Source organism: Onychomys torridus, chromosome 5, assembly GCF_903995425.1.
Source record: "Onychomys torridus chromosome 5, mOncTor1.1, whole genome shotgun sequence".
NCBI classification, from domain to species: domain Eukaryota; kingdom Metazoa; phylum Chordata; class Mammalia; order Rodentia; family Cricetidae; genus Onychomys; species Onychomys torridus.
In genome coordinates, this window is record NC_050447.1 from 74,280,257 (window position 1) to 74,305,309 (window position 25,053).

General features: G+C 41.0%; 1 protein-coding gene across 11 annotated transcripts in view; it reads left to right on the forward strand.

Moving 5' to 3' along the window:
• The window catches only part of Cacnb2 (calcium voltage-gated channel auxiliary subunit beta 2), a 351,986-nt gene that overhangs the window by 148,465 nt on the left and 178,468 nt on the right, over nucleotides 1–25,053 (forward strand). Inside the window, exon 1 of one of the 11 annotated variants that reach the window (XM_036187216.1) lies at nucleotides 11,952–12,773. The exons of the other annotated variants lie outside the window; for them this stretch is intronic. Coding sequence (XP_036043109.1) covers nucleotides 12,690–12,773 — 84 coding nt within the window. The 5' untranslated portion in view covers nucleotides 11,952–12,689. Of the gene's footprint in view, nucleotides 1–11,951; nucleotides 12,774–25,053 lie in introns of those variants that run through there. 11 annotated transcript variants of the gene reach the window in all.

Consider the following 25,053-nt stretch of genomic DNA (forward strand, 5'->3'; position numbering starts at 1 on the left):
AGCACCTGCATATACCAGACACAGTTTTCCTTGGGACTTTGAAAATGGTCATAGTAAACACAGGAAAAACACAGTGAGAAGCCAGATGGTAGTGACCCTGATTGGCTTGTTTTCTTACTTTTTTTTTTTCAAGATAGGGTCTCACTATGTAGCTATAGCTGTCCTGAGGTCACCCTGTAGACTAGGCTGACCTGGAGCCTCACAGTGCAGGGATTAAAGGCTTATATGCCTGCACCAGGAGACAATCTTGTCTTCAGTCCATTGCCTTTGAGTCCACTTAGCTATAGGCAAGTTGAGTACCAGTTTTCTATAGCCAGCTGTAACATGGAAGTATTTTCACATCTAATTTTGACTTAGTTCCTAGATTTAAGTGAATAATCATGGGCTTATTTAGAAATGGTTAGATTCTAAAAGCAGAAGGTTACTTTCTTTTTTTTTGTTTTTGGTTTTTTTTTTTTAAAATTTGTTTTATTTTAGTTTTTTGAAACATGGTCACACATGTAGCCCAGAATGTCCTTGAGTTCATCATCTGCCTACTCCTACCCCTACTTTGAGCACCAGAATTACAGGCACGTGTTACTATACCTTGCTGAATATTGCTGTTGCTATATAGATTCATTTCAAGCCCAACTAAGTTACATTTGTATACATCATGGCCAAAGACACAAAGTTTGGGTTATGAATTGATGAAATAAGACATAAGGAGCTGCCCTCTTTCTGAACTTTGTGAGCACTGTGAGTATCCCTCCATCTTCATGCCCTTCTTGTTTGAATGTGAAATATCAGGAGCACCAAGTCTCACATGTTCCCAAGGTGAAGTTCAGAGTGACGAGAAAATCCCAATGGCAGGAACCCTTGAAAGGAAGACAAGAACCTATACAATAACCATGGTAATGGTAGCTTTCTAGTTTTATATCTAAAATGTGAGTTATTTCCCCTTTACCAGGAAAGCCACAGCACTTAAACTGTTGAAGATAGCCAAAAATAACTAATGGACGTTTATATTACTTTTGGGTCACTGAATTCTGAGAGTAATCTTATAAAGAATTTGTGATGGAAATTGAGGAATTTGCAAAGCTCTTTGTCACCACTTTCTTAGCAAGGATATTCTGATGTAGTTGGGCAGCCAAATTAACCAAATCTGGAAGAACATGCCTATCTTTTTGAAAGCTGTCCTAGAAATGGCCCAACAAATGGTTCTGTTCATCTTGTAAACAATTCAGACAGAGCACCTCCCCCACCTCTCTGGCCTCTTCCACCTCCTCCCCTGTCTCCAGTGGTCACTGTAAAAAAGAAGCAGATGGGCTCTGTGACCGTGATTAACAGTGGTAAGTTATTATGGCTTACTCCTTCCAAGAGACAGGATGTGGTTAGAGCCTTGCTTTAAAAGCCACTGGTTAATAACATAACCTGCATCCTTGTCTTTCCTGGGTTATATTACTGCAACATGTCTTAGAAGTTCACTGGGAAGACATTTATATTAATCTGTGTTATTTTAGCCAGCACTTTGTACATTGTATGTCCTGGCCCTACATACCAAAGCAATGAATATGTTTCTTGTCCTTGAGGAATTCATGATCCAACAAGGGTCAGCATTTAGTTCATAAGTTATTGTAAGTCAGCATAAGAAGTCATGAACTGAAGTTGGGGGGTAGCTCCATCTGTATTAGGACAAATCATAAGCATAAGTCATGGGTTTAATAGAACCCACATAAAAATACCCAGGTGTGCTGTAATCCCAGCACTGGGGAGGCAGAGATGGGCGGTTACTGGGTCTCTCTGACCAGTCAGACTAGCTTACTTGACCAGACCACTTACGGATCAGTGAGTGACTGTCTTCAAAACCAAGATGGGTGACTCCTGAGAAATGACACGTACCCTCCACATGCACCTGTGTAAAGAATATGCCCTCACACATATGAACACACATACAGCCCACACTACATACATACATACATACATGTATACATCATGACCTATTGACAGAATTCTAGGCAACATAAATTGAGATTGCCCTAAGCAAATAAAGAGCTCTTCAAAGTCATTGGTACCAATTGGCTTAAGATAAATAAAACAATTTCTAGTCTAATAGAACAAATACTGACAGTTATTTCAAATCATCAGGGCTTGGCTTTCCTAGCTTGTATGTTTAAGGAGTACCTTGAACTGGGTTCATCCATGTTTCCATTATAGTTCTCAGAAATTCTGAAAAACAAACTTGCACATTGTTGTTAGATGGCATCATTCAAGAACATATGTGCATGTAGATTGGCTTTGAAGGACCCAAAAGTCTACCTCAGATTGTTAATGCTGCCTATGTATCAACACCATGGCTACATGCTGTCATTTGCATCATAGGGTGACTGTGACATCCTGAAGATTCCATATGCCTCTAGGGTTCTTCTCATTTGGGAGGACTGTGTAAGCCTTTTACTCTATTTACAAGAAAAAAGGAGGCAGAAAGATGCCTAAGGTTATATGGTAAAGATGTGCCAGAGGTGGGACTTGAATTTGATGCATTTGGCTCTGAATTCTACTATTTGATTTGCATACATAAGGCCTACACTGGACACCAGGGCTTGGTGTGTTTTAGACAAAGGTCCTCTCTTTGAATGGCCAGATTAGGAAAATACACCCCACTAGGAGGATGCAGCCTTTTGCCTTTTCTCTATAAATGATCCCTTGACTGGGGCCTTTGAGCCATGCACAGAATGTACAATGCTCCATGGGAATCCCTATTTTCATTGACCTCTGCTCTTTAATGAATATCTTTACAAATTTCAAGTAATGATCATTCATGCATTTGGAGGCGTGTGTTTGTCTTCACCATGTAAAGTGAACATTTCCTCTATTTCCCTTACAAAAGGGAGGCCTAAGACTCAGATGGGTTTGGATTCTGGTTATAGAATAAGTTCACCATAAAGCCCAAGTAAGACCTAGTGGGGAGAAGCCTGGTGCTGAGGCTCTGGACTTCATACATAGTTTCATCTAACATTCACACAAGCCCCTTGTGAGAGGAATCCAAGGCCTGTAGAATCAGGTGAATTGCCTTCTAGTCTCCATGCTTTCTAAGTATAGGAGTTGGGATTTAATCCTGGTCTGACTGATTTAATCCTGGCTCCAAATCTGTGCTCCTTGTCTGTTGACTTTATCTCTATTTAAATAGAGCTGATTATGAGGTATAGACACATTATTCATACCAGACAACTGGAGTTTAGGATAAGCATTGTCTGGATGGAGAAACTGTCCCAGATGATACTGCCTATCTTGTTAATAGCTGATGGCTTGTGATGCTTAGTGCCGACTGTCAACTTGACAGGACCTATCATCGCGGAGAGACAAGCCTCTGAGCCTGCCTGGGAGGGTTATCTTGATTAGGATAAGGAGTTGGGAAGACTCACTTTAACTGCAGGTAGTACCCCCCTCCACGGGCTGGGGTCCTGAACTGAGTAATAAAGAGGAAGTAGATACAGCACCTGCACCCATAGCCCTTTGCTACTTGACTGAAGATGTGGTGTGCCCAGCTGCCTAACATTCCTGCTGCTATATGGTCCCCACTGTGAAGGACTGCACCATCTCAGTGTGAGCCAAAATCAACCCTTCCTTTCTCCCTCCCTCCCTCCTTCCCTCCCTCCCTCCCTCTCTCTCTCCCTCCCTCCCTCCCTCCCTCCCTCCCTTCCTTCTTCCCTTCCTTCCTTCTTTCCATTACTTGTTGTTGGATATTTGATCATAGCAACAAGAAAGGAATGCATAAAGAGCCCAAGGAAGTGACACCATCCACAGGAAGAAGACTTTCCTTGACTAACAGAGCAGCTGCAGTGCTAAGCAGTCACTGAGGTGCTACATGAGGAACAGAGCTGAAAACCAAGCCCCTGACCTTCGAGAGGATTGTAGTCTCATTAGTGAGATACACAAAGCATTAATGTGAAAACTGCAGCTAGTCATTTCGAAGGCCACCTTCAGTAGACACTCACTTACTAAATGGGTAACAGTAGGAACATTCTCAGATTGGAAAAGTCCACTCCATGCTCTTTGTGGACATTGGTCCCTGAAAGCAGAGCCTGAGACAAGGATTTAGTATAGGCAGGATGTTGGGGCAGAGTAGTTCCTGAAAGACAGAAGAAAGAAAATCCAATATAAAGAAAATTAACAAGGGTATGGATAAAGTGAACTAAACTGGTGCCCCCCCCCCCAAAAAAAAAACCTACCAAAACTTTTCCAAAATGTCTACTTTGCAGATGGCAGGTGGAGATGTGCTCACCAGGTCTTGTCTCCTGTTCACTGAGAATTGTGTGTAGGGACAATCACTCCTCCACATGTCTAGCCTTAGTAGATGTTTGTAGGTCATGAGAGCCTGGAGTGGAGAATGAGGGCCACATGGTTTGGGCTTGAAGTAGGACACAGAGTGTCCTGAGATTCCCCTGAAATGAGATGTGACTTAACAGAATGTGATGTTGAGTCAGCAGGGCATGGGCTACAGCCCTGTTTCAGGCCTCTCTGCCCCTGGCAGCCCTGGACAACTGTTCTTACAGCTGCAAACAGAGAAGCCATCCAGGCAGGCATTGAAGTCACACACTAGGGGACCAAAGGAACCATTGGTCACTTAAACCCTCAGAGCTGCCGTCCCTAAATGGAAATAGTAATACTATCTGCCTCATAGGCTGTTGCTTAGCATACAGAAAGTAGGTGTTCAACTTGTCGGAAAACAGACCCCAGAAAAGGTTATACTGACTGAACAGAGGGGCTGTTTTTAAGTGTATTTTCCTTTCAGTTATCTATTTATCTATTACCTGACTGTAGCCCAAGGTGATCTTGGAGTCACTATGTAGCCACAGGTGACTGGAATTCCTGATCCTCCTTCTTCCACCTCCCAAATGCCAGGATTAGAAATGTGCATCTAGTGGAAACACATGAACTATGAACCAATAGCTGAGGAGCCCCCAACTGGATCAGGCCCTCTGAACAAGTGAGAAAATTGATTAGCTTGAACTGTTTGGGAGGCCCCCAGGCAGTGGGACTGGGACCTGTCTTTAGTGCATGACCTGGCTGTTTGGAGCCTGGGGCCTATGCAGGGACACTGCTCAGCCTGTGTGAAGGGAGGAGGAGACTGGACCTGCTTTGGCTGAATCTACCAGGCTGAACTGAATCCTCGGGGGAGTCCTTGCCCTGGAAGAGAAGGGAATGGGGGGTGGACTGGGGGGAGTGCTGGGGGGCGGAATGAGGGAGGACAGGGGAATCTGTGGCTGATATGTAAAATTAAATTAAATTATAAAATAAATAAATAAACACATACATGAATAGTTTAGGAAGGAAGGAAGGAAGGAAGGAAGGAAGGAAGGAAGGAAGGAAGGAAAGAAAGAAAGAAAGAAAGAAAAAAAGAAAGAAAGAAAGAAAGGAAGCAAGGAGGAAGCAAGAAAGAAAGGAAGGAAGAAAGGAAGAGAAAGAAAGAAAGAAAGAAAGAAAGGAAAGGAAAAGAAAGAAAGAAAGGAGGAGGGAAGGAAGAAATAAATGTGCAACATTGTTAGAGCAATGCCCTTGTTCCTGAAGCTTCTCTCACGGTTCCCCAATTGTTCCCAAGGCATCATTCTTTTGACTGTGTTGGAACACACCATATCTGGCTTCTCTTTATTTTATTAGTTTATATATTTTTTAACTTTGTAATTAATCTAGGTTGTTGTTTCCTTGTTTGTTTCTCTTACCCTCTCCTCCAACTTCCTTGGTGTTGGGATTAAGAGTGTACCAGCCCACACACCTGTTTCCATTTAAAAAATTCTACTAAATGGTTAGGGTTAGTTAAGCTCTGCTAAAGTATCCTTGATTGATGGGACAATTTGATATGTGGTTAAAATAAATTTCATTTCTTCTATTGAAAGCAAATGTATTATACCTGTAACCCCAGCACTGTAACTGGGAGCGGGGTGAAGACAGACAGATACACAGAGCTCAAGCTTGCCGGCCAGCCAGCCTAGCCCCATCTGTGAGCTTCTGATTCAGTCAGGCCTGTCTCAGAACAAGACAGGGGAAGGTGATAGAACACAGCAGACATCCTGCTCTGGCCTTGCATGTATACATCTGCAGAGTCACATAAATGCACCATAAGCTACATACATACCCACATGAAGGAAGGGAGAGCCACATACTATGCACAAGAACCTAGGGCTTATGCAGGGACACTTCGCTCAGCCTGGGAAGAGGGGACTGGACCTGCCTGTGCTGAATCTACCAGATTGAGCTGAATCCCCAGGGGAGTCTTTGCCCTGGAGGAGATGGGAATGGGGGGGGGGTTGAGAGGGAGGAGGACAGGGGAATCCATGGCTGACATGTAAAATTAAATTAAATTATGAAATAAAATAAAAAGGTAGATATATGAAAAAAACCACATGAAGGAAGGAGAGAAGCAAGGAAAAAAGGAAGGAGTGTACAGGAAGGAAGGAAAAATGGAAGGAAGGCACACATGCATATACATTAAAAGGAAAATGCTGAATCCCACCAATAAGGAGTCTAAAACTCCATACTCTTGTCTGAAAAACCTAAGCCCAAGAGGGTTGTTGCCATGTTCTCTGAAGTAAAGCTTATAAACATGAATTTGAGTTTTGTTCCTCCAACCCACTTCTAAAAGCCAGGATAGCTTTGCACATCTTATTTTTAAGATGATAAAAATTCTTGGGTTATTTTTGAGCAACTGCTACGTATAAGTCCATTTGCTTATTTATAGAAACAGGAAGGGTACAGAAACAAATATATATGATACATTTATCATCTTTAAAAAAGTCATTCTTAGCCACGCATGTTGAAACATGCCTTTAATCCTGGACCTTGAGACATCGAGATGAGGGGAATCACTAGTTTGAGATTAGTCTGGACTAAAGTTCAAGACCAACCTTTGACACACAGAGAAGTCCTACCCCATATCTCTCTACCCCATAAAAATAAGGGGGGAAAATCACTCATGTTAGATGAGTTGAACAAGAGTGGTTGAATTTTCAGAGCTGATGGGGATCTAAGGAGCTCTTGGTCCCATTTTTACCTACTAAAGGCCAAAAGAAACTGAGTAAGAGGGAACTCACCTGGGGCTCCTTGAGAAATAATGAGCTGCAATGAGTATGTGAAAGAAGTACATGAATAGAACTAAACATCACTAGCCACCACTCACCAATCACAGCACTATACTCTGTCTCATAGATGTGGGTGGGACTTGCATGATTGAGAGTTGCATGGAGTACCCAGTCTCCTTGAATGCCCTTCTTGCCTGCCATAAACCATACAACCCGTAGTCACTAGCCTGTATGGCCCCCTCCCTCTGACTCTGAGCTGGCCCTCTGACTCACTTTAATAATTATGACTTGACAGATGTTGTATGACTCTCAAGGTTGGTGAAGAACTTTGAGGCTCCCCCTTGGGTTTCTGGGAATGCTTAGTCTGAGAACACTGTCTCTAGGTATCTGGGTGGCATGTAGCCAGATGCTCATATCACACAGAGCGGTCTCGCATTTTCCTGAGGCTACCTGCTCCAGCTGATCTTTCAACTGACAGGCAGCATCTACTGCCAACTGAGAGAGTGAGCCTGCTTGGATGTTCATCCAGCATGTCCACCCAAGGCTTGACAAAGGCTCCAAAACTCAGCCCTGGTAGCTTTCTGGCCACCAGTAATACACCAGAGTTCCCAAAAGCAAACTGTCTCTTTGTGCTCAATGCATCCACAGAACCATAATTGTTTTGTGAAGCTATTATGTTTGAGACTCTTAGTTACAAAGCAAGCTGGCAGAAAACTTGGTAACTGACATCAATTCAATTCAATTCCCTAATAGATATCAGCAAAGGTTTAATATTGCACAAATATCATGTTATAGCTTGATACTTCAAATATTTAATTTTTTATTATTTTACCTTTTACTAACTATAAAGAAGGCTTTTTTTCCTCTTTCACATAGTTCTATGGAGTAATATTGGTACTTCTTACCTGTTTTCATTAAAATCTTGTAGGTGAAATTCTTATATTAATTGTGCCGGGGACGCTCCAAGATGCTAGTGAAACCTAGAAAAGCCTTCTTTGGAACATTTTTACATGCACAATGTGAAATTTTGTAGGATTATAAATGAAACTACTCATACGAGGATATACTTTTCAAACCACCATTAAAAGGAAGTCTGTGGCATAGTAATGTATGTACATCTTATTATTACAATAAATGATAACACTAATGGATATAATTACTACCATCACTGACGTGCTAGCAATGATAGCCCTTTTCTAATATTTTATCACAAACATTTTTAAATATGCAATGAAGTTAAAAGAGATTTCTGGAGCATACCCATGTGCTCAAGCCCTCTGTTCTCCCATGAAGGCTTACTGTGCTTGTTCTTGATGTATCTGGTCCAAACCTTATTGAGCAATTTTTATGCTTTTCTGCTTCTCAACTTAAACCCTAAACAGTTGTGTATGCCATTAACTAGAGATATCTGTATTTCATTATTTCTAAGGAAAATCTATAGTTAAAATACCTTTAATTGTAGTTAGAGTTTTCCTGCCTGGCCCAGTCAGGACAAATCTCTCTTACCTGCCAGTCCCACCCACAGTCACTCAGACCCAACTAAGTAAACACACAGAAACTTATATTGCTTACAAACTGTGTGGCCATGGCAGGCTTCTTGTTATCTACTTCTTCTATCTTAAATTAACCCATTTCTGTTAGTCAATACTTTGCCACATGGCTTGGGCTTACCAGTGTCTTTACATGTTGCTTCTCATGGCAGCGGCTGGCAGTGTCTCCTCCAGCCTTCCTATTCCCAGCCTCCTCCTCTTCCTTGTCCCGCCTACCCTATCCTTCCTGCCTGGCTACTGGCCAATCAGCACTTTATTTATACAGAGTGATATCCACAGCATTTAATTGCTCATTCTTTGCTATAGGAAGTATCAGTGTGCTAAGGCTTGCTACTAATATTCATAATTGAAAATAGTAATGAATTTCAGTAAGAGGTTTACTGAGAATAAAGTACATGATTTTTTTTTTGTTTGTTTTTTGTTTTTTTGCATTTGAGCTCATAAACTTAAGCTGTATTCTCCTTGGAATCTGAGAGCCCCACTTTGTGGAAACCCAATATATGAGCTATGTAGAAAATTCATGGATAGGTTAAAATGTAAGCCAAGTATGTACTGCAGGTATTCTTAAACAGTCACATTTAAAAAAAACAAGTAAGTACAACATATTTTATCTATTGGATTTTGACATGAAAATAAAGGATAAAAAAGAAAGCAAGACAAAGAAAACTTTGAATATTCCCAAATTGTGGAAGGAAAAAGACTTGGCAGTGTGTGAGTGTGCTGGGGTTGTGACACTATCAAACCTGGGGAGGCTTGAAGCAACAGAACTTGATTGTGCCACCATCCTGGAAACTAGAGGCTTGCAAATCAAGGGCCCTGCTCCAGCTAGCGAGTCCACAGAAGAACTCCTCCCACTTTCCTACCCAGCCCCTGGGGGTTGGGACAATTCCCTGCTTTCTTGGGGCTTTCTATGTAGCCCTGCAGAAGTCATGTGCTTGTCTTTACACTCGGGTATCCGCAGTATTGACCTTCTGATTCTATGCCCAGTGTCCTATTTTATAAGTGGACCAAGGCCATAAGAGGTAAAGCAACAGCTGAAATCAAGTGTGTTTGGAGCCCCAAAGCTGGGGCTGGTCTTTTATAGAAAACAACTTCTCACAGAATATTAAGCTTGTGTTGATATCCCTTCATGGCTTTTTGAAATTTTTAAATATAAGAATCCAGTCCAAATCTAAATAAGTAATGCCTGACATTCATATTTTAACAAAAACACCAGACTTCAAGTTGCTTTATGCATTTTCAATTATATTATCGTGCAAAATTGTTTAACCAAAAATTGTATTTAAAGAATTGTTGAAATTGTATAACAGAACTGTATCCAATTAGTCAGCAATGGTTATTGAGCAGCCTGAAGTGGTTATATTCCCCAAAGAGAAAGTGTAATCAGCATGAGCCATGTCCTCAGGAACTTAAAACAAGTCTGGGCAGTGAGATCTACACATACAAATACACCCAGCCACACACACACACCACACACACACACCACACAAACACCATATACGAACCTCACCACACACACACACATATCACACCACACACACTCATTACTGCCCCCTCAACCCTACAACACCCCCTATACACCACCACCACACCCACGCACCACCATACCCCACCCACATTCACCATATACACATACCTCACCACATACACATACAAGCTACATACCACACATACTCACATGTACATGTGTATGTATACACTCTCTCCCACACACACTCACCACATACATACACTACATACCACACATACTCATTACTACCGCCTTTACCCAACCCTACACACCCCCTACACACCACACCACATCACACACAAACACACACACACACACCCCAAAACCAAACAACACATGTGGATTCAATCCAATTTCTAATTTTAAAAAAAATATTTTATGTCTACTCCTATCTATGTCTGTTTTTTTTTCTCTTCTAATTTTGAACTGATATAAATCCTATCAATAACTCTGTTCGATTATAATATAATGGTTTTCCTCTTTTAAAATAAAAGCTGATTAATACTGCCTATACTAAAAAATCCACAATCATTTGAAAATCAACCTCATGAGGTTATTAGAGTATTCTTATACAAAATACTCCACACAGAAAACATTTTCAATACATGTTAACTGTTACTCTTTTTATAGATATTAAATGCATACCAGAGTTGTCAGAGATGCTGACAGTGTTCATATGTATTCAGGAAACTCTGTGGTCCCTCTTTGTTTTATGTTTAATAAAAAAAAAATATTCTGAAAGGTTTCTTATAAGGAGACCTAAAACATCATATTAAAACTAAGAACAATAATTCCTATTAATTCTTAGAAATACTACAACAGCATTGCTCTTTTAGATGTGAATATGTGTGTGTGTGTGTGTGTGTGTGTGTGTGTGTAGCAGGAACTTCTTTAGAGTACACTGAGAGATGTAAGAGACTCATTCATATGTTATTTGATTTCATACAGGAGTGTAGAATACATTGTGCTGGTCTATTAAGTCATTATTGAGAGCTAGTTAAATCTTAATTTCCTACTCTTTAAAGTGGTGATGTCAATATCAATTGCTTAGGTATGAATATATGTGAATTCATTTGTACATGCCTAGTATATAACAGATGCTCAAGAAAAGGGACCCTGCCAGGTGTGAAGGTGTATAGCAGGTAGTCCCGGCATTTGGGGACCTGAAATAGGACCAGGAACTTATCCACATCCTTGGCTACGTATTGAGTTCTAAACAGGCCTGGGCTATGTGAAACCCCATCTCAAAAAATGTAGAAAAATAAAGGAAGGAAATGGATGGGAAGGAAGAAGGAAAGAACAAAGAGGGAAAGGAAGTAGAGAGGAAAGAAAACAGGCTCCAAGTTCACAGCCCCCTCTGTCATTTCCCGTGACCTCAGTTTGTATACCACAGTAGCCATTCTGATAAAAAAAAAAAAAAAAAAAAAAAGAATCGTTAATGACACCAGAACCCACGATGCATTTTGTTCTATAGTGATTTTACTTCTAATCCAAGAGGCTGTTAGAATTTGGAAGGAGAATAAAATGGAAACTGAAATAGTCCTTTCCACCTGTGCTTTGTGGCTTTGTGGCTTCCTTTTACCAGGTTTTCTCTTGTCCACACAGCCCCTTCTCTCCAGCTTCAGTGGCGTGCTGAGAGGGAGAGAAGGCTGTGTGGTGTTGCAGAGAGAGCAGCCCCACGCTGCCTGTATAATCCGATTTCATCAACTCACACTAATCACTACTGATAGTAGCAAAATTTAGCCTGGATCTGCTTAGTTAATCTGGACTGACAGGGGGCAGAGGAAAGGGACACAAGGACACAGGAATAGAGGGACGAGAACCAACACTCCCTTCTTGCCTGACTCCTGTATCTAGAGCTTCTAATTTGAGCTCCTTGGGGATTTTCTTTCTTACCTTATAAACAAATCCACACCTGGTTGTCTGGATACAAACCTTCTCCAGAGCGGCTCCATCAACAACAGGTACCCTGCTGGGTCTAGGGGAAGTGAGGACAGCGACGCCTACCTCCTGAGGCTTCACAGAAGGCCCTTCCAGGTGCGTTGGACCTGAGACCGTGTATTATTTATTGAAACTGAGCCCTCCTCTCTCTTCACCTCCGGGCAGCCCTGGAATCTGGTGCTCCTAACATGGAGCCACCAGCGGCTGAGCTGCAAGGATCCGTAGATGTCCCTTGCTTTTGTTCTTGTTCTGGTCAGTAATTGCAAACTAATGCCACCCAGCTTTTTAAGCAAATCTTGGAGAGTAACCGGAAATGACAGGAGAGCATCTGATAGAAGGACCCCTCTCTCGTTTGGGTCTGCTCCACAAGGATTCGAGCTTTCTTTAAGGGATCTCTCCACTCTGGTGCATATACGAATGAAACTCAGATGGCAGCAGTGGCCTCTTTGCACTGTGTGACTAGAGTGACGGCTTGACTGTGATATACGCCTTTGCAGGCTTTGTCTCCGGCAGGAAAATGGGGCATCGGAAAATGACCTTTCTTGTTACTTATGACATCTGTGTCTGGCAAACCAGGGGACTCTTTGCATTTGGGTAACAAAGACATTTGGAATATACGCCACTTGATTTTCCATGTTGGTGAAACTGCTGTTGGTCACCTCAACTGTCCTGCATGTTGCCATGCTAAAAACACCTAAGGGTAAAAATGTCTCCTGGGTAAGTAGATGATGCTTTGCTATCTCTTACTATATTTTAAGCACCAGCACAGAATGTGGGCACACAACGACATTTAGTGGCTTCATGGTGGTAGGAGTGTTTGGAAAGACTCAGGAGCATGTGCTTTAGGAAACGGTATAAATATGGGATAGCAAGCTTCTGCCAAGTATCACGGCATGCTTGCTAAAATACGAACCGGAAGACACAAGAGATTCGCAGTGTTTTTGGCATTTTTGAGTTGCTTTATCTTAGTGTACACAGGGCAGGATTTAAAATGCATTCATCGAAAGTTAAGCCTATGATTTTAAAATGTTTTCAGCTCCAAGGTCCGATAGCATAGCTTTTGAGTGGAGTCAGGGGTAAAGCAGATGTTAGGGGTGGGTTGTGGGTTTCATTCTCTGAGATAATTTTCAATACGTTCTGTTCCTTTTTTTTTAAGTTAAAATCATGCTAACAAACAATATTTCTTAATTTTGTATGCCTAAGTAATTCTCATCGGTGAATAACAAGTATGTCTAGTGAACACTGAATATTTCAGGAATGGCTGGCATGCAAATCCCAATCAAATTTGACTGAGGAATATTGTCTTGAGGTAGTTTACTAAAGACAGAAAATAAGTCAGATTGAGCTCAGAGTAATGAGTCCCATCTGTAGACTTGAAAAGGAAAAAGGGCCTGCCTAGTAGCTGCCCGGTTTAGTGAGCTCAATCCATGAATGCTGACTGGCAATACATGCTTTCCTACTTTCTAGATAAAGTTATGTGTCCAGTGTCAGCTTTGTAGCTTGTCACCACACAAGTGTGGCCACACTCAATGGGAAGTTTGTATGAAGCTGACTACAGTTTTCTTAAGGTAACTCAGGAAACATAAACAACTCCATTCAAAACACAAGTTTACCACATCAGCTGAGATTTACCAGCTATTCTTAAGGTATATGAAATAGCACAATGGTTTTCCTGAAAGTGGTTGTTGTTGCTCTTGCCTATTATGGAAAATGTGGATTCTTCTCCACTTTTCCTTGATTTTGAAATATAGTCTCACTTTGTCAACCAGGTTGGCATCAAACATAACAATCCCTTTTACTTAGATACCCAAGTGCTGGGTGTACGTAGGAATAATACCATGCCTGGCCCAGTTATTCTTCATAATACTTAACCTAAAGAGACATATCTTAATTTAAAACATGATTCTCATGATTATTTCAGACAAAGTAACAAAACATTTGATATTATTCATGCTAAAACCTTGTATTTTTGACAGTATTGCTGTTTCAATCCTTCATATCATAGCTAAGGGCTGAGACTCAAAGTCCCTCTGTCCAAGTGATAGATTTGTTTGTGTTCCTGCAGAGATGACCTCGAGTCTAATTCTCATGATCACATGAGCTTCAGCACCTTCTCCTGTGCATAGACACTCACTAAGAAAGGGTAGTTTCCAAAGAAGATCTCCCCTTCATCTGATTAATCTTCCTAAAAGATTAATTCTCCCAGAGCTTCGGCTCCATAATGGAGAGTTTCTCCCTTGAGGACAGAACTTGAAACATTTTACAGGCTTTGGCTGGCCTTGGTTTTGCTTTACTTCAGCTCAGTTGTGCTAATATCTGTTGAAAAGTTCAAGTCATTCACTAATGATTCAGAATCACTTATCCCAAGTAATGTAAAATGCACCCAGCAGTGGAGGTCAACATGCCAGTCTCCCTGCTCCCGCCTTGCTACAAATAGTAAACTTAAAACTATATGTTACATAGAGGGCAGGAGAGGTGGCTTAGTTGGTAAGCACTTGCTACACAAACATTAAGACTTGAGTTTGAATTCCTAAGCACCCATGTAAAACATAGGGCGCAGGGCCACTTGCCTTACTCCTGCTCTAGAGGGTTGGAGCCAGGAGGATCCCTGGGCTTGCTTGCCAGCCAGTAGGCTCTTGTGTTAATCAGTGAGCTCCATGTTCAGTGAAAGACCTGCCTCCCAAAGATGAAGAGTGATTGAGGAAGATGTCAGTGTCAACTTCTGACCACTGCATATGCGCAGACACGTGTTCATGTACCTGTATCTACAAGTGTATACACGGATGAATACACACAAAAAAATTAACACACACACACACAAAATAATAAATTTATTTGTTAAAAGTAAAGCTTATGTTTAATTACTGTTGATTTCCAAGGAAGATAGCAATAGATTGGTTGTTGTGTGCTGATTGTGTAAAAATTCCTTATTGTGAATATTTATGAACAGAGATGCTCCCAAATGTTGACCACTTGAGATGATTGCTTTGTGCTAGTTGTGATGGTTTGGAGTTCTGAGTGCTTTTCCAAGTTGTTTAACTGTGTGGCCTGGAAGGTACCCAGCACTTCTGCTTTGTCATTGGCTGGTTCCCACCAGAGTTCAGTTGTGGAAGCCAGTACAGTGACAGCTATCGTGCCCCTAACGATGAACTGGATGTCTCAGTGGTGAGAACAGGGCTGGCTCTTTTGGTCTCTGCAGAGCACTGTGGCTCTGATGTTAAACAGGACAAGTCTCGGTACACAAGTACCGGGAGAGATGCCACCTTCTCTTTCCTTGTGTATTCCTGTGTCAGAAACTGGTCACGCTCTCCCTGACACCTGCCCTTTCTGTCAAATGACAAAGAAGGGGAAGTTTTGATTTGTGCTCCTAGATGAGGGAAGGATTGTCAAGTCATCCTGGCGTGAAAATTCCACGACCATTCCCCAAAATGTGCATTGAGTGCCTTCCCCATGATATTGTAGGTCTAGAGAAAATAGCAGTCAACAGATACTTGGAAATCCAAGACCTGGTCAAGCTTCCATTGCAGTGAAGGGAAACACAGAGAGAACAATCCACGAATAGTATGTGAGATGCAGAGTGAAATCCAACGATGAAGTGTTGGAGAATGCCAGGCGCTGAGGAGGGACTGAAAACTGGGTCAAATTTATCTGAGCAGAGACATGAAGAAAGGAAAAGAACAAAAGAAATGCTTACGTGCAAAGGTCCTGAAGTGGGAGCATGCTTGGAGTGTGTGAGGAATGGCATTAAGACCAGTATGGATGGGCTAAAGTGGCCATCTTGTGTGGACAGTTGGCTCATCTCCAGGAAGTTGGCTCCATGGTCCTTAGAGTTGATCGCTATGTATAAAGTAGCATATTTGCTTATCTCCTGCAGATCCTCATCACATATTTAAATTATCTCTAGATTGCTTGTCATACACAATCCAATGTAAATTCTTTGTAAATAGTTTCTGTCATGCATTGTTATAGGAATAAAGGCAAGAAAAGGTCTGTAGATGTTCAGCACATGTATGAGTTTGTTGTTGTTGTTGTTGTTGTTGTTTTAATCTGGGTTGAATCCACAGATGTAGAAAGAGGAGATGAGGCAGAGTGATTATACTGATAGATCCAGCAGTTTCCCCTTTGGATTTGAAGACAGGTGTGTATCTCTCTGTTCAGTCCCCACAGACTCCTTTCATTTGGAGACATCATTGCTGGGTAGATAAGAGCACTTGACAAATCAAATTACAGATGATAAGAAGGAAGGAAATGGGGGAGCACAGGGGAGAGTAGAATGAGGGGCCCTTCTAGAGACTGGGCATCATGGTGTATCATTGCTTTGTAGCTGGTGATGGCTTTTAAGAGGTGAGATATTGATTATTTTTAACATTGTTGAAATAGCTTTTCAAATCAAAATAATGGTCTTTTGTATGTAATAGAAATTAGAAGAAAAGTCAATGTAATATTAAAGATAATTACGATGGTAGGGGTAAATGTCTACATTGATGGAGACAGCTTTTCTAATAACTGCTTAGGATATAGTAAAGTATACCAACAGTCATCATATGTCCTCTGCTTTTTTACCTATGATCTTACTGACACTTGCTTCGGGCAGCTATATAGAACAGCTGAAAATGTGACTTCGACTTCATACCAGACTGACCTACTTTGTGGAAACTCAAAAGTAATGTAACTACTCAGGTTCCTGACTGTGCCACCTCTCTACTGTTCTTGAACTTCTCAAGAGCTGAATTCAGACATATCGAACTTCCCAGTATTGCAAATAGATAGTCTTATGTATAAGTTTGTAAGTATATTATAGGTCATCTGCTAGTGTTTCCTTTTTATTATAAACCACAAGAAAGTAATATAGTTTATTTAAGAAAATGAAGGGGAATTGTCAAGAACACAAATGAGCATGTTTACCACAGCAAAGAGACTAAGTAGGGACTCAGAACCTTGGGACTGGTTTTCTGTTCTTAATAAAGATACTAGTGGAGGATATTATCAACACATACCTGCTTTTGTAAACCATGTGCTACTAAAAGCTGGCTAAAAGCCTAATGTGATTATTAAGCATATGGCCTATAGGCCGGAACACTGGCGCCTTCCTTAAGTAGAAACTGTCGTCAGGGACCAGAATCCTCAGCCTTCCTTGGTCATTTGAATTCATGCACACATTTCAGCATGAACAACTCAGAGATTGTGAAGGATCACTATCTCCTGAGTTTTTGTTTTGATTCTAACCCCTGTGATCACTAAGCCTATCTTGGCAAATTTCAAACTGAATGGCTTGAAGTCATGACTTGATCAGAGCTTGCCTCTTGGTTTTTCTTTATTTCATATGCATATTTCACTGCACAAGTACTCTCCTGGTTTTTCAGACAGTAACAGTTTTGAAAACTATGCAAGGGCAAATTTTTACCTCTTGTACCATGAACATAAGACATTGTCACAAAAAATATTTCCCTGTTGTTGGAGCTGGAGATAATTAAGAGCACTAACTGTTCTTCTAGAGGACCAAAATTTAATTCTCAGCTCCCATGCAGTAGCTTACAATCATAGGTAACTCCAGTTCCAGGGGAATCCAACATCTCTTCTTGCTTCTGTGAGCACTAGATTTGCACATGGTACCCAGACATAAAGGCTGGCAAAGCACCCTGTGACATAAAAATAAGATTGTGTGTGTGTGTGTGTGTGTGTGTGTTTCCTGGCTGTTATCTGTTCTCCCCTCTTCTCTTACTGACATGCCAGATGAGATGGTACATGCTTGTATTCCCAATTCTTGGGAGATCAAGGTAGAAAGATCATAAGTTCAAGGCTGGCCAGGGCTATACAAAAGGACCCTGTAGGTTGACTTAGAAGTAAGCCTTCTTCAGACATACATGCAACATTGAACTTTTCCAAGCCTCACTTACAACAAATGAACTCATAGTGAGTCTGGAGACAGACGCAGCCACTCACCTTCTTCCAGACACTCACACATGGAGGCATTTGCTTCTTTCTCCAGAGAAGATTGGTTTTGGTCTAAGTAGACTGTTTCTAGTCTTGGAAACCTGAGAGCTTGCACACCAGGTTGGCATTAGTGGACATGAATATGTAACATTTCATCGGGCCAGAGAGAAAGCATTAAAGCCTGTCCTTGTTCTCAGCCTGCCACTATTAGTTTTCGTTATTTATTCTTTAAATATGTTTTCAAAACACACGTAGTTCAAACTCACAGAGTCCTTAGACGTTTTAAAGGAAACAAGTTGCCCCCTGTCTCAGAATCAACTTTTTTCTTACCTTGGTCATGGTGGCGTTCTTCTACCCTACACTCAAGTCCAAAGCCTTGCTGACAGTGCACTGCAGCGGGAAAATGTCTGCTTCAGAGACTGACCATAGGTCTAACCCTCATTTACCACCAGCTACATGATCTTGGATAAACTATTAACCATTTGAATTTTAGTGTATTCATCTGTCAATGAGGGCGATAAACTTGTCCTGAAGGAGTATTTTTATAGATAGCATATAGAAGTTCCTTACAATACTGCCAGCATGTGCAAAGGACAACCTGCTTCTCTCTGCTGCTTTTTCCAGTTCTCCTGCTGTGACCCTCACTGAGGATTTTATTGTCTCTGATGTACCAGGCTATATACCAGCCTCTGAATTTACTGCTGACTTCCAACCCTTCCCCTTTCCCACCCATTCCAAATGCTTCTTCTATCTAGTAAGCTTCATTAAGGTGAGATCCTCCTCAGTTTCTAGGTAGATTAAACCCCTCTCAGATTTCCTCACTGTCCCCAGATATAATTAAATATTTACAGTCCATCTTAACTGCCTGCATAGGATAGAAGGGTGAAGCATCTATGACAGAGGCCAGCTGTTCCCGGGGCCCTCTGCTTATCAACTCTCACTTCAGGCCCCTGGGTTTGAGCTTGGTGTTCTTTTCTTGTTATGATACCAGACCAAAAGCAGCTGAAGGGAGAAAGGGCTTGTGGTTTGATGGTGTAAGCAATCACGGTGGGGAAAGCATGCCGTCAGGACTTTGAAGAAGCTGGTCACATGTCCACAACTCGGAAGTGAAGACAGTGGAAGTGACAGAAGACTGTGAAGCCTCAAAACGTTGTTCCCTGCTTCCGATTACTCAGCTTCACTTTCTAGAGGTTTGGTTAGTGACCCCAAACAGTTCCACCACCTGGGGACCAAGTATTCAGACACGTGTACCTTTAAGAGACATTTCACCATTTTCAAATCATGATAGAGCCCAGATGTTTCAATTAGAAAAAGCTTCCGGCCTGTCAGTGTCTCTGGCCTCCAGGACTCTGCAGTGATATCTCTAGCTCTTGTGTCTGAGAATAAGGACAGAAACGAAAGTGCCTTTGAGCAACACTGTCATTCTGTGAAAATGCTTCACACTAGGATATTAATATTCTCCCTCTGGGACCAGTATCTCTGCCTAGGAGTTCATCTTTGCTGGCACATTCATGTTTTAGGGTCTAGGAATGGTGAGACCAATTGTGACTTATTCCCTCTATTTGAGAGAGAGTGCAATTTGCATATGTTCACAAATCACAACCTATTCAACATGATCTGGGACAGTGCTTAGTGTGGGAATTTTGTGCCTACTTACTTATGGGTTGATGTAGGCAGACTATGAGTGACAGTCTTGGTGGCTAGCTGCCTAAGACAACCAGGTTAGCAGAGAGAAGATGCCACATTCTGCTGTTGGGGGGTGTGTGGCATATCTATGCCATACATGTGGAAGAAAAGCTGGTATGACGGCTCTTCTTTAGAAGTGAATCACAAAACTGAGGTAGAAATGACAAGGTGGTTCCTGCCACCTGAGGAAGTGGCTCTAGGTGATCCCACTGAGCTCTCAGCCAGAGATAGGTTCAGGGCTGCCACTTCCCTCTGGAGAAAATGGTAGAGAGATCCCATTGTAAGAGATTGCTAAATTAGTTAGGAATAACTTTTTTAAAAAAAATTCCAGGAATATATTAAAACGATGGTAGTGTGTAGGAATGCAGCTCAATGATACAGTGCCTCTTCAGTATGTGTGAAGGTCTGGGTTTCATATCAGGGAGTGGGGGCGTGGGGTGGGGGGAAGAAATGCTGAGACTCGGAAGAATGAGCTTCCTCTGGAAAAACCTCTGCTGCAAGTACTCTACAATTGGAAGGGGAATCGTGGATCAGCCTGTGGAGGTCACTGGATTAGACTATGGAGCATTCACTTTGCTGGCTCTGGGTAAACAGATCTCTTCAAGGTTCTCTTTCTTTGCATGCCTAATGGAGATCTTTATATCCAATTTGCTGATGATTGTGAAGATCAATCACAAGAAGGCAAAGCGAATTAAAGATGAAAGATGAAACAAGCAGGATCTGTCCTGGCTGTGCTGCTAACATGCCCCTTTGCTGCAGTCTGGATCTCCGAGGCCAGCCATTTGCGAATGTCTACAGTTCAGCATCAGCCTATACTTCCAACTCTGCTACCTGTCACGTCCACAGAGAAAACCGCAGCCTTTCTGATGTATGCTGTTGATCCTCACATCTAACTCTGCTCCCTCTCCTTGGCTACCAAGTTTACTCCTACCCCTCTTAGACTATATTGCTGCTCTTTCTCCTAAGCCAAGATCAAAGCTGAATATTATTGACCAAGAATATGGGAAGTGAAAGAGATTATTGGAGTTACCTTTATCATGTGTCTCTCTGTAGCCATGGCATAAAGTAAATTTACATTTTAACTGCTAGAAATAACAAAACATGTTATGGTGTATGCAAAAATAGTAGGTGTTTTCCTTGCCTTTGAAAGTTAGCATGTGTGATGCAAGCAAAAAACAAAGGTGCAATAACTTGGGGAAATAAACAAATAGAACATTCAACATTTCTGGGGAAAAGATGGAATTTTCCTGGCAATGAGTGCTAATTCACAAGAAAATGAGTCAATTAATTTAAAAGTACATGCTTGTCGCTTTAGTTCTTCTAAACTGAAAAAAAGGGGGTGGGGAGATGGAAACCCTTAAGCTCTCTCAACATACAGAGTGAACGCCCACTCCTTTCAAAAAAGAGGACTAATATATTCAGGACTGCAAACATATCAAGGTTTCTGTCACCACAGAAGTTGGATATTTTTATCTTAGCACAGTTTGCTAGCTCTTAGCTTTTAAATTTATGATCATCATCATTAATTTCCCATATCAAACCAAGAGAGTGAAATTAGCTGGGTTTGTTCTCTGCAAGCAGGAAAGCATGCACCTGCACCAAACGGTGGATGATAAGGTTCTTGGGGCCATTGTGCCTGGTTAGCCAAGCTGCACACAATAAACTTACTAGGCCTCCTCTGCAAACACAGGACAAAATTGGCCATCTCACCTTCCCTGACTCCCGAGAAAATTACTCAAGTTACATATGTTATTTCAGTTTGGAGGACTGGGTATTAAGATGCTACCACCTTAACAGAGTAGGAAGGAAGGAAGAATATTGCAACAGAGTACTCAGCATCAGCCCCATCAGGCATCCCAGCCTGACACTGGGTAATTGAGTGAAATCAGTGAATGGACCATGAGTTGTGGAACAGAGGTGGTGATCTGGTGATACTGCCCAAAGTCTAACTGGATTGGTTAAGATGTTTATCTTAGCACAACACAGACTATGTATTAGCTGTCTGTATATCTGAGCAGCAGCAGCAGCAGCAGCAGCAGCAATAACACATATTTTAAAACATGAATGACAAGCAGATGTGGAGTAGACTTTTCTAATCTAACAGGTATGGTACGACATTATACAGGCTGAGCTGAACAGAGAGCCCTCTCTCAAACTGATATGTGTCCATATGCAGGTAACCTTTCAATTCTGAAGCTTCGTGTAGTCTCTCTGGTGTCATTAGTCTCATATTGTAACTTGCATGGAATAAGGTCAAGTTCAAACCTTCTTTGACACTAACGTCACCTATTGAGATAAATGAGTAAACAGAGACTGTATTCTTGCTTTTCTTTTTTCCTAAGGTCTCTTAGGAGTGCAGCCTGAAAGGCCAGATCTTATAACTGTTTGTGAGAGGAAGGAAAAGAAGCAAATCTTGTTGCATGTATCTCAAATGTCACAATCACATCATAAGATGCAGTGATGAAGTTTTACCAGTGGTGAGAGATTCTGCATTTTTCTGCCGCTTTATCAGTGATGAAGACGGCTTTTGGAAATGAGCTATCCTTCTGGATATACATTCTGTCTCTGTCCCTCAATTGGTTGTAGCTCTAGTTACTTATTTTCCTGAAGCCAGTTTTCTCCTCTCTTCCATGGTATTTTATCTGTCTTACCAACCCCTGACAGAGAACTGCAGATAAAATGGTCTCCAATATTATATACAATATTAAAAGATCTTCTCATTTATGAGAATGAGATTGAAACTTGTGTAATTTCTGTTATCACAACAGCTATGATTACCTACACAAGACCAAGCCAGCCAAAATTCTGACATAGATGGGGTAGACGATCCATCTCCAGGCCCCTAATAGCAGTGGACAGTTGCTGGGGAAAGGAAAATCACTCTTTTTGAGGATGTGGCCACTCACAGGGTTTCTATACTCCAGTGCACAGCCCCACACCTAAGATTATAGAGGCAGCCCTAACTGTACTTAGTGGTTTATCAAAAAAAATTAATGAAGCTGGGTGTGGGACATAGGAGTTAGAGGAAGAATAGAATTAGATTTTATATATATATATATATATATATATATATATATATATATATATATATATATATGGAAATTCTCAAAAGAAGTAAAATAAAAAAAAAACAAACCACTGCTCCCATGAAAACAGGTAGAAGATATAAACTGTTTAAACCAATGGTAAGGTGTTCCATTATTGTTTATTCCTCACTATAATAATGCCTCTTGGGAATGGAAAGCAGGAAGCTTGTCCATGGGGGAAGAGGTCTCAATCAGGAACTTTTGCATTGTTGTTTGCTTCCTAAGTTGATTTATGGGGGATGTGACAGTGTCACATTTATTTGCTCTATCAATCAGGCTACTCTAGCTATCTCTACTGAATGTTGTGAACTCCTGATCCAGTGATGCGTTGCCCCCTCTCTGCTGCTTCTCCTTGCTATTTGCTGTTTGTTTACATTTGCTTGCTACATATTAGTGAACTCACTCATATAAAATAAGAAATATAACATGCCAGTGTTTTAAAACACAGAATTCCAAGTCATAGAGACACTAAATAAGCATATTTCTCTATATTCTGTGGCCAAAGGAATTACCTGAAATGAGACACGGAACTACCTTTGTCCCACTGGAGAGTTGTAGAGTATAATAAAAGGTATTAAATGCATGTCTTTGTAAATCTGTAGTTTATAAGATGGCTTGTTTCTCCCAGATTTCCAGGTGTGGAATACATCTGTCCTCATTTTCACTCTATGTTGTTTTCTTTTTTTTCTTTTTATTTTTCTTTTCTTCCCCCACTGCAACCTAAACCTGTTAATAACTATATTCAGAAAAGCTGCCCTGGTTGCCTAGCAACCAAGCTGGGTGGGTTAGGAGGCATCAAGGCAAGCTATCGAATGCAGCCAACGCAGTCTTGATTTACACTGTCCCCACGCAGACATTCATCCTCTCTGCATGCTGCGTGGACTTTTATTTTCAAAACAAAAATAAATCTTTCAAAGACGTTAGCTCAATGCCATTAGAAGTTTAAAAATGACAGTACATGAGGGTAACATTTCAATGTGGTTGAATAAGAATGAAGAAGAAATTGCCTTCTGCTCCTCCTTAATTAAAGCAAGGGTAGTCCTTTTGCTTGTAGGTCATATTGTTCTTTCCACTCGTGCTTTTTATTTCCTCTGCAGAAAGATGTATGTCTTATTCCTGGAATAAAATGGAATGGAAATTGAAGTGTCATCTTTGAGAAATGGAAGTTTTAGGATTAATTATTGCAGAGCATTTTTTTTTTTTTGTATCTTATGTAATGGAGTGAAAAGGAAAATGAAGATAATGACTTCTTGTATTCAGATTCCTCCACCTTCCCATCTTTTTCTACTTAGCTTTCTTTATTTTCCTCCCATACAAAAAGTCCCTTTGAAATTAGGAATAAGCAAGACCTCTAGGATAAAGGAAGTAAATGCTGTCTACCTTGGGCAATTTATATACTCTGTGACCAGAAAAGAATTACTAATTTAAAGATTACATATCTTCTTTTAGTATTTTATTTGTTTTATAATTCAGCTTTTACTGGGTAAATTCAGTTTTTAGAGAAGAAAGGACTAAAGGACTTTGAGTCAAACCCTTTTGGAGAATAATATAAGAGGGAGCAAATCACAGCAGCTGTTGAAGCAAACACATGAAAATTATGAAAGGGAGAGCAACGGGACACAGACTGTAAATTCAGTGTTAGCATTGGTTCTAGGACTCTTTGGTCAATAGAGTTTTGTACGGCATGTGACAGAAAACACTGGTGTTTTGTTACTACTTTGCCGCCAAATAGCCATTGAAACAGTCTGTTTTCTTTTATCCTTGTGTAATAATGGGCATGAATTCTGGCTCCTTAAGGGACACTAGATGCTCAGTTTTTATGAACATCTACTTTGTTCATAAAATTTGTAAGTGTTGTCTTCAGTATAAACTAGGACACTCAACACTATAGTCCAAGAAGAACTTGGCTAGAAGTCAAAATACACTCACAATTGTCAACTGTCATCCTAGTGTGAAAGAGGGTTGGTGGAGGAAATTCAAAAAAAAAAAAAAATGTCACAAATTAAACGTCTGCAAATAAAAGTGAGGGGCTCTCGGGAAAGAAGGACAAGAAACCAGCTCCTAGTTGGTGTCTGTGAGGGGGCGAGAAAGGGTGTCCAAGGCTCCTCTCAGCCCCTGATTGTCACCTTGGAAGAGCAATTTCATGGGGTTGGATAGAGTCCAGAAGGAGTGTAATGAGGTTAGAATAAAACAAAACAAGACAAAAATCCCAAACAACAGCAAATAAAATAAGGAATGTATGATTGATGGAAGTGGGGAAAGCAGGAAAGATAGCAGAAGAAAGAAGGATG